This window comes from Castanea sativa, chromosome 5 (genome assembly GCF_040712315.1).
Source record: "Castanea sativa cultivar Marrone di Chiusa Pesio chromosome 5, ASM4071231v1".
NCBI lineage: Eukaryota > Viridiplantae > Streptophyta > Magnoliopsida > Fagales > Fagaceae > Castanea > Castanea sativa.
The window spans coordinates 29,563,499-29,578,068 of NC_134017.1; the positions used below are offsets into that span (position 1 = coordinate 29,563,499).

Sequence of the window (14,570 nt, forward strand, 5' to 3'; positions counted from 1 at the left end):
GACCTATAAAATAATCACAAAACCAAAGTCAAGCCCCATAACAACTACAACCCAAATTAAGTATTTGTTTGGGAAGGCTTAAATTTATTGGCTTATTTAGTTTTAAAAAAAAAGCTAAGTCACAATATATCTTTGGTTATAAAAATCAAACCAGATAGAAAATTGGAAGGGAACTGAATACTGGTTCTAGTGTATGTCCTTAGTAAGAATGATGGTTGAATTGATGAGATCATAAATAATTTAAAATAAAATAATGTATAATAAATTTATAACTAATAGCATTTTATAAAAATATTTAAAATATTTTCAATAATGTTTATGTTATTTTTAAATATTATAGTAAGATAATAAGAGAAATCCAGGGGATTTTTTGTCCTATTGTACCTTTTTAATGCTTGACAATATTATATGAAAGTATAATTTGCTTTGTTTTAGAAGGAATACATAGTAGAGCTCCACTTAATAATTCTACAAGTGAATCAACTAAGCCTCTTAACCTATAAATCACTCATCCACTTTTTTTTTTTCCCAACCTAACATAATTCATATCAGTAGGTGTATAATAGAAAAATGTATCAAATTTACACATTTTTCTTCAAAGACTCCCTATATCAATCTATCTAAATCACTATAGATTTACCTTTTTGCTACAGTAATTGTATAAATATACATGATTACTATAACTTTGTATTTTATTTTTTAATATATTTTTCTCTCACTTCTCACATGATATTCCCTCTCTTCTCCTTGATTCTCTTCCTTCTCGGTCTCCTCTAGAATCCCAAAAAAATGCTATACAAATTCATCAAATCCATATAAATCATCAAATTCATCAAACACATCCTAACTCTAGATCTCAAATTCATCAAATCCATATACAACTTCATTTAAATCATCATAGAAGAAGAACAAGAAGAAACGACAGCAATGGTGAAGAAGCAACGATGACAGAGAGGTGAGAGAGGAGAAAGTTCTCTTTTGAGAGAAAGGTGAGAGGCATAGAATTGAGAGGAGAGAGAGTTTTCTTTTGATATGAGAGAGAGAGAGGGAGAGAGAGACTAAATTAAACTAATAATAAAAAATGATTGTGGGGTACTAAAATTCTGAGTAAGACAGTTATGCCACATGTCATAGCGTGGCCGAGAATGACAGTTATTGCACCGAGGAGTCCATGTCCTCGGCTTCTATGATCACGTCATCAAAGGAGACCTTACTGTGTGAAAGAGCTTTGGGATGGGGACTAGCACTGATGTGATTGAAGAGTTGAAGGCTGCCACCACATTCAATGCATCTTACTAAATCTCCTAGCCGCATTTATGTGGAGAAGACCCTTGAACAATGCTGCCTTGGTTGCCGCATCTCACAAGGGTACAAGGAAGGTGGATGATGAGATTGAAATTTGAGTGGTGGCCTAAGTGATCAACAAATGGAAGGTTAGGATCGTCTAAAAGGGCTTATATAAGGTAGAAAGTCCCTTGGAGAGAAGGGATCGGAAAAAAAAAAATAGCAGAGAAAACACTGTAGCACAAAAAAAAGAAATTGTAAACAAGTCTGATAGTGATATATTCAAGAACAAAACATCCGAGGAGAATTATCTTTCTCAATATTGTGATTGCCATCTATTTTTCTTTATCTCTTTGATTTTCTTGGCACAAGGTAAGCGCTATCTCACCCATGAAAGCCTAGTTTCGGAGCCTAATCTCTAACAAATTCATTGTGTTGGGCTATTTGGGCTTGAGTTTTTCAATCGTTTGGGTCGCCAAATCCAGTCCTTACAATGACTATTTAAATTAAATTGATTATATAATTAGTAATCTGAAGTGAGTGTTGTTGAAAAGTAATTATGTATAATAGAAACTGTAAAATCTTATGCTAAAATAGACAAAATTTTTTAGAAGAATTGATGTGAATGCTTTAACGCTTTCCAAATTCCCACCTGTTCCTTTGATTTATTAGTGTGCAAATCAATTTTGCATTTTCCTCCTAATTCTCTCTCACTCTCTCCATCGAACCCTAATTGAAGTTTGGTGAAGCACAACCCAATTCTTCTTCCTTTAAAATCTAACAATGTTGCTTCTCACTTTTACCACCATAGCATAAACACAAATGCATAATCACTCATACAAACTACAAACAGAAAGTACTTAGATCCACTTCCATATATTTTCAATTCTCACTTCTCTAAAGCTCATTTCACCCATAAATTTGAGATTTTCAAATCTCATTTTACCACAAATATGAGATTTTTCAAAATGGAGAAATTCTACACTTTCCTCATCCAGGCTCGCTGCCTCAATCAAAAAGTAGCTAAAAGATGTTAAATTGATGTTAAAAATGTAATGGTCAAACAACCGATATCATTTTGTTTTTAAAACCCTTGATATAAGTGTGCGTTTGGATACTGCTTATTTTACTGAAAACTGAAAATTTATTGCCAAAAACAATAAAAATAATAATTTCTAAGTTACTGTTCACATAAGAAAACATTGTTCACTTGCCTTAATGCACTGTTCATGTCCCATGAACAGTGCAATAGACGCTAGTTAAAAAAAAAAAGAAAAGAAAAAAAGAAAGGCAAAAACGTAAAGACACAAGACGCATACGCCAATCCAAACGAAGCTTTAAAGACTATAAAAATAGGACATCACAAATGATATTATTTACTATGGTATCTATGCCATACTATTCCCAAGTATTTGACTATTTCCAAGGATAGAAACGAGTGATTACGAACCTAAAATGTTATTAATATCATGAGACCTTAGATACCATTGAACCAATTCATTATGTTCCTCTATCTTTTGAACCTAATAATTTATGTAACACTATTTTTACCCTGAGGGTATGGCCTTATGGCTATACTGGTAGGTTGGCTTGGAACTACAGCATAAGAACTGATATGGGAGGTGTCTAATGAAAATATATCCAAGTTTCTTATCAAAAAAAAAAGAAAGAAAAAAAAGAAGAAGAAAGATATGGGAGGTAGGCTCTACCTGAAGCCCTAAGAAGTCGTGCCGCTACGAACATGGTAAGATTTCATTGGGTGGGACTATATGGGGGTCGGACCACACACTTCTAAAACAAAAAATAACAAAACAGAGCTGCCTTTCCCACAAGAACAACACCTCCCTGTCCTTGACCCTTCAAATCCTGTCTCTCTCTCTCTCTCTTCAACAGTCCCAATAAGGCAAGAAATTCCCTTATACCTCTCTTTTTCCGATCAAAATCAAACAGCAAATCTCTCTATGTCCTAATTTTTCAATACTTTTTGCTCTGAGTATAGTATATATATCCACGTATGTACTAGATTTCATAACCCAAGAGTACAAAGTGAAAAGGTGTATACAGTGACCAATGCCAAAACTAGTTCTGAAAGCTGGAAGCAGGCCACCATGGGTGGGTTTGGCAGCTGCTGTATGGGTCCAAATAGCTGCTGGGAATTCCTACAACTTCCCACTCTTCTCCTCTGAAATCAAATCAGTTATGGGTTACAATCAGCAGCAGATTACAATACTTGGAGTGGCCAATGATATTGGAGAGAGTGTGGGTATTCTTCCTGGTATTGCCTGCAACAAGTTCCCACCTTGGTCTCTTCTTTTGGTTGGTACTGTGCTTTGTTTCTCTGGATATGGTGTTCTATGGCTTTCTGTTAGTCAGACTGTTGAAAACTTGCCTTACTGGCTGGTGAGTGATCACTTCATCACTCTATACCAATCTAGTTTTGTTTTAATTGATGTATTCCAGGACTTCTTTTGGGGAGATCATGTTTGAACTTGGTTGCATAAAGCAACTGGTTGGTGAGTTAGTTTTATTCTGGAATTGAAATTTTTGCATATCCTTTTGTGGATTTGATTGTTTTGGCATTATTGCTTGGTGGGTTTAGTTGTCTTTTTATGCATTATTACATACCCTTTTGAAATGGATTGTCTGGAACAACTGGCTAGTGAGTTGGTTTCTTCAAGGTTGTGTTTTTTTGCATTCCTGCTTGTCTATTTGATCGTTGTGGGATTATTCCTTTGGTTTTGTTTTTTCTATGCATACCTTTTGAAATTGATTGTGAGAAAGAACTGTCTTTCTTTCTAAATTTTCTTTGTAAAAGTGTAAATCCTTACATAACCTCTTCTGTACTTAAATGTAGAATAGATTACAATTTACGACTATTTCTTGAACTAGGTTTTGCCTCAAAATAGAGTTTTAATGGTTTATGTATAAAATTTTTTAAGATGACTGCTTGATTATAGCATTTCATGTTTGGAATTTTACTTGTTTTATGCAAATATTTTTTTAAGAATTCCACAGCTGCCCAATTGTATGTCTTGAGCTTGCAGAAATTGATGTTGTAATTTGGTGAATTTGTCTGCAATTTAGTAATACTTCCTGCTGAGCTGTCATTTAGATGCTTAAGGGGCTAGTGAAAATACAGGGCATCTTCTTGAATCGACATGTTTCTGCTGAAAAATAACATTTAAATCAGTGAAATTCTATTTACTATTGGAAGGGTACGTTGAGACATTTTTCTACTGCTAATATACCTTAAAATTTTGAAGAAAATCTTCTTTCAAAATGAAAAATTATCAATTTGTAACCGTGTTTACTTTTTTTGACCCCATCTAATTTAATCCTTGTTAGTGAGGTCCACATGCAACATAAGTCTAGAGCCTCTATAATTTCTCAAACTCATGAAGGCTGTAAAATTTGTATATCAACATGTTAGGAGTTTAGTTTCTTTATTTGGATTTCAGTCTAAGCATTGTGACCTGGAGCGGATGAATTTCCTTAAGTTGAACAAAATCCTCATGCACAGATTTTCCCTTGTTGAAAGTATAGAATCAAACTTGAGCACCTTATTTTTTATTATTGGATTTTGCTAATCATCTACAGTAGTGTTCCAAATGTCCATGGATGCCCAGTGATGTATGGAATATCTAATGTAAACATGCAGTAAAAGCAATATCAAATCTTTCAATCTCCATGTAATAGATCATATATTTTTGCATCAATTTGAACTTCGTGCAGGTTGTGCTTATGGATAGCTTGAATAGAATAAGTACATCATTTAGCTTTGTTCTCTCATATTAATGTTTGGGTTGGTGCAAACCCGAAGTAAGATTAATTAAATTTCTAAATATGGGTGCCGAAATCACCAAGGAGCTTGTAGAGTAGCTTTTCAATTGTATAAATCTATGGCAATCATTAGTCTATCTAAGTAATATTTGAATAGCAATAAAAAGCCTGTAAACAGCTGGAAGTGACAAAAAATTAAGAACTGGAAGTGACAAAAAATTAAGAACTATGGAGGTGTTCATGTTAGAGAGCTAGGAAGTAGAAGGATTTTATGAGAAATCCCTATTAAATTTTGCGACAAGTTGAATAGGGTGACTTTTAGTTTATAAGCTCATAGTCTCTAGTCTGTGAAAAATGATACTAGTGTCATTTTTACTAATGTATTTTCTCTTACCTTGTGCACAAAGCTTCCACTTTTGCAGGGTCTAAGAGAGGTTACCGTAGGTCATTTTTACTAATGTAACTACTATGAAAATATAGAAGTGTCATTTTCAAACATGGACTTAAAATTGTTTTTACTTCTTAGGATCAGGACGCGGGGGTCAAAGCTCTGTGATTTAATTACCTAACATTCTTAAACATTATATATCAAAATAGATAATAAAATAAGGAAAAAAGAATTCTAGGCTTTAAAGACAAGGTAACAAGGCATACAGACTTGTTTTTTCATATATTAATGTGTAAATTAAGATGGACTACTAGACTACTAGTATTCACATGGACATAAGTATTCATTGATTTGAAGAATTTCTATCATGGAATCATGGAGAGATTGATTGGTTTTCCTATGCACGTCCTATATTACTATTCTAAGAGTAGTAAGTTGGTGCAATGCTACACGGGGACTAGTCTTTCCCTTCCCATGGGTTGAAAGTTGAAAGTACCCCCTTATTATGGGAGAAAGCCAGTGAGGTACCGCTTGGCTATAGGGTGTAGTGGTTTCTTAATTAGGGTGGTATATGGTCTCTTTAATTCTTGAACATTCTCTTTAAATATCACTGTGGGAAATGCCAAGAGCCTTGTAGCTCAATTGGCTGGCACTTCTTAGTTTTTCCAAAAAGGGCATCTAGGGTTGAAAACCCCCTCCCCCAATTATCAAATTATCACGAAAGATCAGTGTGGGAAACACCAAAATTAACACATGCACTGAATGACCATCCAATTCAATTTTGTGAACAGATAAGTCTTATCTTTTCCTAATCACATTTTGATCAGGTCATAGTCAAATCATATTACTTGCTGTATTCCCTGATCCTGATACTATTTACTTTTTGTGGATCGCATTATAGGTTGTGGATTTTGTAGTGTGATTAAAGGACGTGTTCTTTCATATGACATTTGTAGGTTTGTGTTTGTTGCATGTGTGTTTCTTTTTTTCTTTTTTCTTATTGCATTATTGGTTAAATGTCATGAATAAGTTCTGTCAATAATAAGTTCTCTGGTTCCCTTCCACTGCCAGAGCTTGGATGGAGTGGATGCTGTGATGAAGGAAAATCAGTTGGTTTACCCTTCACATTCTTTTTTAATAAAGTTTTTTGTGAAATTTAATGCAGTTCATTTCCTGTCCAATACTTTAGATTGCATCTTTGCAACTTATTAGATTCCCATGATTTTAGGCATGTCTCTCTCTCTATATATGTTGGTTTTAGACTTTAGTTAAATTTGTTATCTGCAAGCAAGCTATAGAGCTAGCCAGGCCATTTTACAATTATTATGTGACCTTTTGATGGTGGATTATTTTACCACTGATTGGGAGTCAGAGATGTGAATGAAAATGAGTTTATTAAATTATAGATTTTATCTCCTCATATCACATGTGAATACCTGTTTATGTAGTCCTGCATCATCCATTCCAGTTTCTGAAAAGATATCTAATTCTCTTTTCTGTTTTCTTCTCGTATCTCAATGAAGAGATGCAATATTATGGACAAACAAATAAATTCTTGTGGAAGTTAATGCTTTGAGTGAGTAGAGGAGAGTTGTTTCTGTGAACAAACGATCGTTCATTTGAAATATCAACCTTTTTCCCCCTTAAGCTGTTTGCAATTACCGTTAATTTCTTTTGGTTCCCTCATAACACTGCATGCTATAATTTTTTTGTGGCATACCCATTTAGAAACTTGCTATTGCTATATAAATATATCTTGTAGCATACCTACTTAAACTCTGTACTTGACGCAATGGCAGTTATGGATTGCACTATGTATCGCCACCAATAGCAATGCATGGTTTGGTACAGCTGTGCTTGTAACCAACATGAGAAACTTCCCTCTAAGTAGGGGCACTGTGGCTGGTATTCTCAAAGGTTATATTGGACTCAGTGCTGCAGTATATACAGTGATATATGGTACGGTACTTAACAGCTCATCTTCAAAACTGTTGTTGTTCCTTGCGATTGGGCTTCCTGTTTTATGTTTAGCCTTGATGTACTTTATTCGAGCTTGTACTCCAGCATCTGGAGAAGACTCTTCAGAGCATGTCCATTTTCTTTTCACTCAAGGTGCTAGTGTTTTGCTTGCTATCTATCTTCTCTCAACTACAGTGATTAGTGACACAGTTTCTCTAAGTGGCACTGTTTCCTACATTTTAGTTGCCATAATGGTCATCCTTCTAATGGCCCCCCTTGCAATTCCTGTGAAAATGACACTTTTCCCTGCAAAGAAACTTTCCTCTGCAGTTAATTCTTCAGACAATTTGGTTCAGGGAGAAGGTGTTGCAACCCAGACAAGTCCTTTGTTGACACCATCTTCATCAGCTACATATCTTGGAAGTTTCTATGAGAATGAGGAAGCTTCAGACGTGGAAACACTTCTTGCTGTTGGGGAGGGGGCAATCAAGAAGAAAAGGAGACCTCCTCGTAGGGGGGAGGATTTCAAGCTTCGTGAAGCTCTTGTCAAGGCTGATTTTTGGCTTCTTTGGTTTTCATATTTCCTTGCAGTTGGTACAGGAGTAACAGTTCTCAATAATTTGGCTCAGATTGGGATTGCATTAGGTGTTGATGATACCACGTTATTGCTGTCTCTCTTCAGCTTTTGCAATTTTGTGGGTCGTCTTGGCTCGGGTGTCGTTTCTGAACACTTTGTCAGGTCATTACTCGCTTCTTCTTCTTCTTCTAACTATGGCTCTCACTTTTTCATCAAGCATACATAGCTTAATTTTAGCTTCTATGAATATTCTGGAAAAAGCTTTTTTTGATAATTCAATAGTTTCAATGTGAGAGGTGGAATTTGAACCTTGGATGTCTCAATTGGAAACATTAGGAGGGGCTAATTGAGCTACAAGACTCTTAGTATATTCTGGAAAAATCTTTTTGGCCCCTTACAAGCATTCTGTTCTTTTCTCTTTGTTTCTCTCTTCTTTTGCAATGCGGGGAACTTATCTTTCTGAATTGGGTTCTAGCACATGTTTCTCAACAGTTTCACAAACCTTTCTATTGTGACCTAAATTCTTATAATCCTGAGTAAATTTTAAACCTTGTCTTTTTCATGGGTGTTATTTTCTTGCTATTTTATAAGGCCATAATAATGTCTTGATATGAGATTATGTTCACCGCAGGTCAAGAACACTTCCTCGCACATTTTGGATGATATGTGCACATCTTTTCATGATTGTATCATTCCTTTTATATGCGTTAGGCCTCAGTGGCACTCTCTACGTTGCAACTGCTTTGCTGGGAATCTGCTATGGTGTTCAGTATTCTATAATGGTCCCAACTGCTTCTGAGATTTTTGGGTTAAGAAATTTTGGTATAATTTACAACTCCATGGCTTTAGGCAATCCAATTGGTGCAGTCCTTTTCTCAGCTCTGCTTGCTGGTTATATATATGACACTGAAGCTGCTAAGCAAGGATCGTCTACCTGTTTAGGTCCCAATTGCTTCAGGCTGACATTCCTGATTCTAGCTGGCCTTAGTGGGCTGGGCACCATTGTGAGCATAATTCTGACAATTAGAGTACGACCAGTTTACCAAATGCTTTATGCTGGGGGTTCTTTCCGACATCCTCAAAGTTCAAACCACTGATGGTTGGAGTTAATAATACCCGATAGGATCGGGACATGCCGGTTTTGTAGAGGTATGCTCCAATAAAGTTATCTCAGCTGCATAGGGAATATCTGTGGCATGCCTTTACTATGCAGTATCGTTATATGCGTGCAATCTGCCAAGCCTTGGTTGCCCCCAAGGTAATTATTTGTTGGTTGTGTGCCAGGCTGCCAGCTGATGGCAGTTTGTTTGGGGAAGATTCGATTAAAGTCATTTATATCTATAATAAGATATAGTTTCTTGAGGCTTAGAGAAGGCGTCTCGAATATAAGTTTTCATTATTAGCGTTTGAGGGACTATTTTTTTTTCCTCCCTTATGTATCAATACAATCACATTTCATCTTGAGGCGAATCTTCCAAATTTTGACATCAATCAACCTGCTGTGTTTATTGGTTACCTGTAGAGATGGCATGTATTGTGAAATTACATTGGCTATGAATTCTCTTAATATGCTTTCCATGGCATCTGAAGTCTTTTTGGACTTTTTTCTCACACCCATTGAAGTGTACCTCTAGGGAAGATATGCTAGAAGTTTTCCCCTTTTTTTACTTGCTATCAGCTTATTTGCTTATTGGTGAAACAAAAAATGGATTTAAACAATAAGTCTATTATCTTGAAGACACATTTTGTCTAACTTTTATGCAAATTAGCTGGCTAAACTCACCAGGGCCAAACAATTTTTACTTACCAAAAATTAGAATTTAGAAAATCTCACGCCAGGTTGGGCTGATTTTTTTTTAAAACTATATCCAAACCGTTTAGTAATTGAAGAAAGGGTTCTTTTATGGTACATTTGGGTAATGTATCTACTATGATTAAAATTGTTTATTTCAAGTGTTTTAGATTTAGCATTATTCATGGAGAAATGATAAGAACAAAACACTTGAAAAATACATGGCTCTGCTGATAATTGATATCGTATATCCTTAAATACCCCTTCTTATATTTTAAATTTGGTTGACACAATTTCTTAGTGACAAGTTGGGGCTGGTTTGGTTGAATCATGTAGTTTTTGGACTGCACCCCCAGAATTGTACTTGACTTTATATTAATTGGCTTACTTCAGGTTAATCCTATTTTTTTGAGCTAGAAAGTACTTCTCATCCTCCATTTATTTAACAAATAAATTATTCAATATTATAAAGTAAAACTCTAAAACTTTCCTCAATATCATGTAGCAATGGGAAAATTATTTCATGAGACATCTCATGCGACCTCCCCTTCACAAGGCCATAACATGTGGAACCCAAAACTGATCGTCTCATGAGACACCACCTCTAGTGAGCTTTACAAGTGAAAGTTACGCTGAGGTCTACAATATTTCCATGGAAAATGAAAAGTGCTGATTTTGAAGTAATGAAATAATGTCTTTCCTAATAGTAATTAATTGATACGAGAATATTAAATACCTTATACACTGAGCCCCAAACCCATCTCAAAAGGAGTATATAAAGTATTTGAATAATTTTTGTAGATATTCAAGATCTTAATTGCATTTTGCCATGTCGAACCAATATTGTATGTCAGATGGGTCAAATTTTCAACTAAAGTATACTTGTCAGAGTCAAAAGGCATCAAAAGAGATACAATACTTAAATTCCTTTTTCTCCCTTACTGATGTGGATTTTTTTTGCCATCTTCAACATCAAAAATAAAACTGATGATTTTGTTTGGCTGAATAATAACAATGAACTTAACCATGCTTGAAAAATGGAGTGAAATTATCAAACACTATAATTCTGCTAACAAAGACACTAAAAATACTAGTGCTTTCTCTTCTATCTTTGAATAAAGGCCTTTAAACATGCAAAAGCAGGGCAGACAATCTCATTACTGAAACAGACCTTGGTACTAAACTCTGCCATCTGCATGACCCACCCACCACTACTAATGAAAAAAAGTCTTCTCAAACACACAATCAAAACTCTCTGGTAAAAGATCCCAAAAAAACCCATCTCTCACCATTAAATTAACTTGAATAGAGGAAAATACAAAGAGATCAAATACAAAATACAGCTAAGACATACAAAACAAAAGGAAAAAAATTTATGTGGGTTTTAAATCTTGAAACATGGTATCCCACCTGATCTCTTCAATGCCAGTCGACCAGTACCCATCATCGTTTTCATCCATCTTTTCATCCTTACGAAGATGATCATGCACCATAGGACTTGAAAAACTATCAACACAAATTGGCCCTGATTTAGCCACCATAGGACTCCCATTTGTGAGCAACAACCTCCCTTGTTTTGCCGTCATCAATCTTTTGTTCCTCTTCATCATAGCTCCCTTCCATCTTGTCCCATAACTAGGCCTTGGTACAACCACCAGAGCTGACTCCTCGCGATGAATCCATGTACGAATGTATTTAGTTAAGCACCTCTTTGTCCTCTTGATCGCGACGAGAAGCCTTGATATGGGGCGTGGACTTGCACCCTTCTCCTTTCTAGCAAGCTTGAGGATTTCTAGCCTATGTTTGGCTATGGAAATCCCCATGCTTTGGAGAAACTCATGGTTGAAGTAAACCATGTCTTCTTCTTCAAGCTCATTGTGAGCAAAAGCAAGGCCATACTCGTAGACTAGAGAAGGCTCAAGGCCGGTTTTAGATAGCCATGAGAACCAATCCATGGCTATAGGAATGATATGAATGTGTGTGTGTGTGTGTGTGTGTGTGTGTGTGTGATAATTTGGGAAAGAGCCAGAGTGATATATATTTATATAAAGTTGGAGGTGAAGATAATGTGGAAAGAAGTCGGTGAAGTTGAGGGCTTACTTAGACTTTTATTTTTGGGGGGTTGGTTTTTCTTTTATAGAATGGATGTTAGTTGAAAGTTGAAACTTGAGAGTGACTAAAGAAAAAGAAAAGTAATGTGGGGTATGCATGCCCATGTTCCCTCCAAAAAATAGGGCTAAGAGTGATGGAACTATGAGAAGTGAGACCTAAGGATTCCATGTGGAAATGTTTGCCATCAATCACGGCTTGCCTAAAGAGTAATGTGTGGGACACACACTACTCGTTTTTGTGTGTGAAGTTGGGAGGAAAGTGGCTCGGGCTCCAATTTCAAACTTGACAACCCTTTTGCCAAAGACTGATAAGGGTTTGGTTTAAGCAAAAAGCAATCCCTTATATTCATTCCTACCTAACAACATGAATTACATATGATTGACCGAACTCCCATGACTAATTAATTGCCCTAAATTACTAACCGATTTTTGTGCTTTTTTTCGGTCGCAGCATCATAGGCACATCTATTGGGATGCACACTCCGATTCCCCAAAACTAAATGCCACTCAAGAAGCCAATTCATTCGATGTTGAAAGATCGAATTAATAAAATTTTCAAGTATTTATGGTCCTTACCTTAACTCTACTAATTGATGGGGAAACGAACTTGTTGCTTTAAAAAAAGTGGTAAAATAAATGAACTTGTTACTTAATTTTTCAGTATCCATGATGTAGAAAAGCTTTCCCGTATCTATAGAGAATCAACTTTCTTTGGACTACTAGGAAAGTAAGAAGGCTTGGAAAGTATTAATCTAAGATAGGACTTTCTTGTTTACTTAAATTGTATTAGGTTTTGTCTGTCATCACTAACTAATTCCTGATTAAATTATATCTAATGGGCGACTTAGAACATGATATGATATCAGCTTAAGTTGCACGTTGAACTGTTGTCATCTGGGGCCTCATTACATAATTATATATTATGATATTAATTATCGATTATGAGCTAACAAATTGCCCACCAATGATTTGATTTTATATAAGAATCTAAGGGCGTAGTTAGCTTTCCTTCAAGTAATAGCTTCCATTGTTAATATATCCCAAACAACTTCACTGGCTTTGTTCTTTAATTGATCCTCTCGGTAGGCAACTCAAAAGAAATATATTCTGGAAACAATTTGCTGCTAACTTATTTGAGGATGTCATTTGCAACACTCAAGAATAGAAAAATGTCAGCACTATGACAAGGAGTTTCCTTTTTGTTCTATGGTTTTTCCTAAAATTCATGAGTATCTAATGCAATACAGGAATTTGAAAAATATAAATCTACAATGTAACTGTGACCTTCATTAAATTTCTGCATTGTAATTAAACTATATTCATTGCAATTCCAAACATACCCTAAAAGACAAACAGGAATCCATGACAACCATTAAGATTACAAGGCATATATTGACAATGTGACATAAAAAATTTTCCAACTTTTTTTTTCTTCATAATTATTGAAGTCATATATGGTGATTGGGAAAAAATAAAAATAACGTGAGTGATAGGACCATGCAAAAGTAATATTATACCAATCACAACTTGATACTCAACAAATTATGATGAAAAGTTTGCGTCTAACTTTACCCTTTTTTAATAATATTTTTACCTTGACTTATGATTTAATCTTTCAGTCATTCAGTGAATCTTAAGGTGAAAAATACATCACTATCTCATAATGTGTTAGCTAGGCACCCAAATGTTCGCGCTCACACATGCATGACGCCATATGGGCTGCCTTTAATAAAGAGTTTAATTTGCTGGCGCCTTCTTCTGTCGCATCAAAACTAGTCTTAATATTTTATTAATTCTCCTACACTAACTATTGTCTCCAAAGTCACTACGACAGAGTTTTGTTTGTGTCCCAGTTTTGCATACAATCACATGCTCCTATCAATTACATTTTGAACTCACGGGACCCAAATTGACGTTAGAATACTATTTGCTTGTGAATAGCATATGTTCTCTTCTGGGTAAAACAACTTTTTCTTAATGATGAACTTTGGAGTTTTTGATGTAAACTAAAAGAGTACAAAGTGTGCTTCATTTCAAATCCACATGAATCAATTTAAGATCCCACATCTTGTCACGTTGCAAGCTTGGGGATCACCTCGCAATTTCTCACACATTCATAGTATATATGGTCCTTACTGCCTTTTATGTAATCACAATTTTTATCTATGTTATAATTTATTTTTGTGTACCTTTTTTTAAAAAATTATTTCCGTCATAAAGTGTGAGTGGCATTGTAATTATCTCTGCACAGAGGTAGGTTGCACATGAGAATAGAATGACTTTTGAATTTTTTATTTATTTTAAAAATGATTTGTACAGAGATAAACAAGTAAATAACACTATTAAACCATAAAATAGAGATAGAAAACTAAATAAGACAAAGCTAAAATTTTACAAATGTTTTTTGTTTTTTGTTTTTTATGGGTGGGAAAAAAAATTAAGGTCACAAAGATATTTGCCCGGGGAGAGAGAAACAATAAGTATAATGGTGTTTTCCCAATATTCTCTTAGATATCCAATCCAGCAATGCTTACATTAGTTAATCGTTTGGGGTTAGTGATGCTTTGGCACTTTTCCTAACACCATTAAAGTGGACCGTGAAAAACCTACTAAATAATAATAATAAAGTACCTCATGGTTGAAAATGTCAATTTAATTCAATATGTGAGCATATTTGCA

The 14,570-nt window shown here is 35.1% G+C and overlaps 2 protein-coding genes across 2 annotated transcripts; one reads left to right on the forward strand and one right to left on the reverse strand.

Moving 5' to 3' along the window:
- The first annotated feature begins 3,103 nt into the window (after positions 1-3,103).
- LOC142636185 (protein NUCLEAR FUSION DEFECTIVE 4) lies at positions 3,104-9,506 on the forward strand. Its single transcript, XM_075810312.1, has 3 exons — positions 3,104-3,684; positions 7,252-8,150; positions 8,620-9,506. Exons 1-3 carry the CDS (start codon positions 3,355-3,357, stop codon positions 9,083-9,085), a joined length of 1,695 nt encoding a protein of 564 aa, XP_075666427.1. The 5' UTR covers positions 3,104-3,354; the 3' UTR covers positions 9,086-9,506.
- Positions 9,507-10,844: 1,338 nt separating this feature from the next.
- Positions 10,845-11,876, reverse strand: LOC142634006 (uncharacterized). Its single transcript, XM_075808270.1, has one exon. It carries the CDS (start codon positions 11,733-11,735, stop codon positions 11,154-11,156), a length of 582 nt encoding a protein of 193 aa, XP_075664385.1. The 5' UTR covers positions 11,736-11,876; the 3' UTR covers positions 10,845-11,153.
- Between the last annotated feature and the right edge of the window lie 2,694 nt (positions 11,877-14,570).

What these genes read in the sequence shown, in the direction of transcription:
- LOC142636185 (XM_075810312.1), top strand. Translation starts at nt 3,355, where the DNA reads ATGCCAAAACTAGTTCTGAAAGCTGGAAGCAGGCCACCATGGGTGGGT. An exon ending in AAAACTTGCCTTACTGGCTG is followed by an intron (nt 3,685 to 7,251) that starts GTGAGTGATCAC and finishes ACGCAATGGCAG; the next exon opens with TTATGGATTGCACTATGTAT. An exon ending in GTTTCTGAACACTTTGTCAG is followed by an intron (nt 8,151 to 8,619) that starts GTCATTACTCGC and finishes TGTTCACCGCAG; the next exon opens with GTCAAGAACACTTCCTCGCA.
- LOC142634006 (XM_075808270.1), bottom strand. Translation starts at nt 11,735, where the DNA reads ATGGATTGGTTCTCATGGCTATCTAAAACCGGCCTTGAGCCTTCTCTA.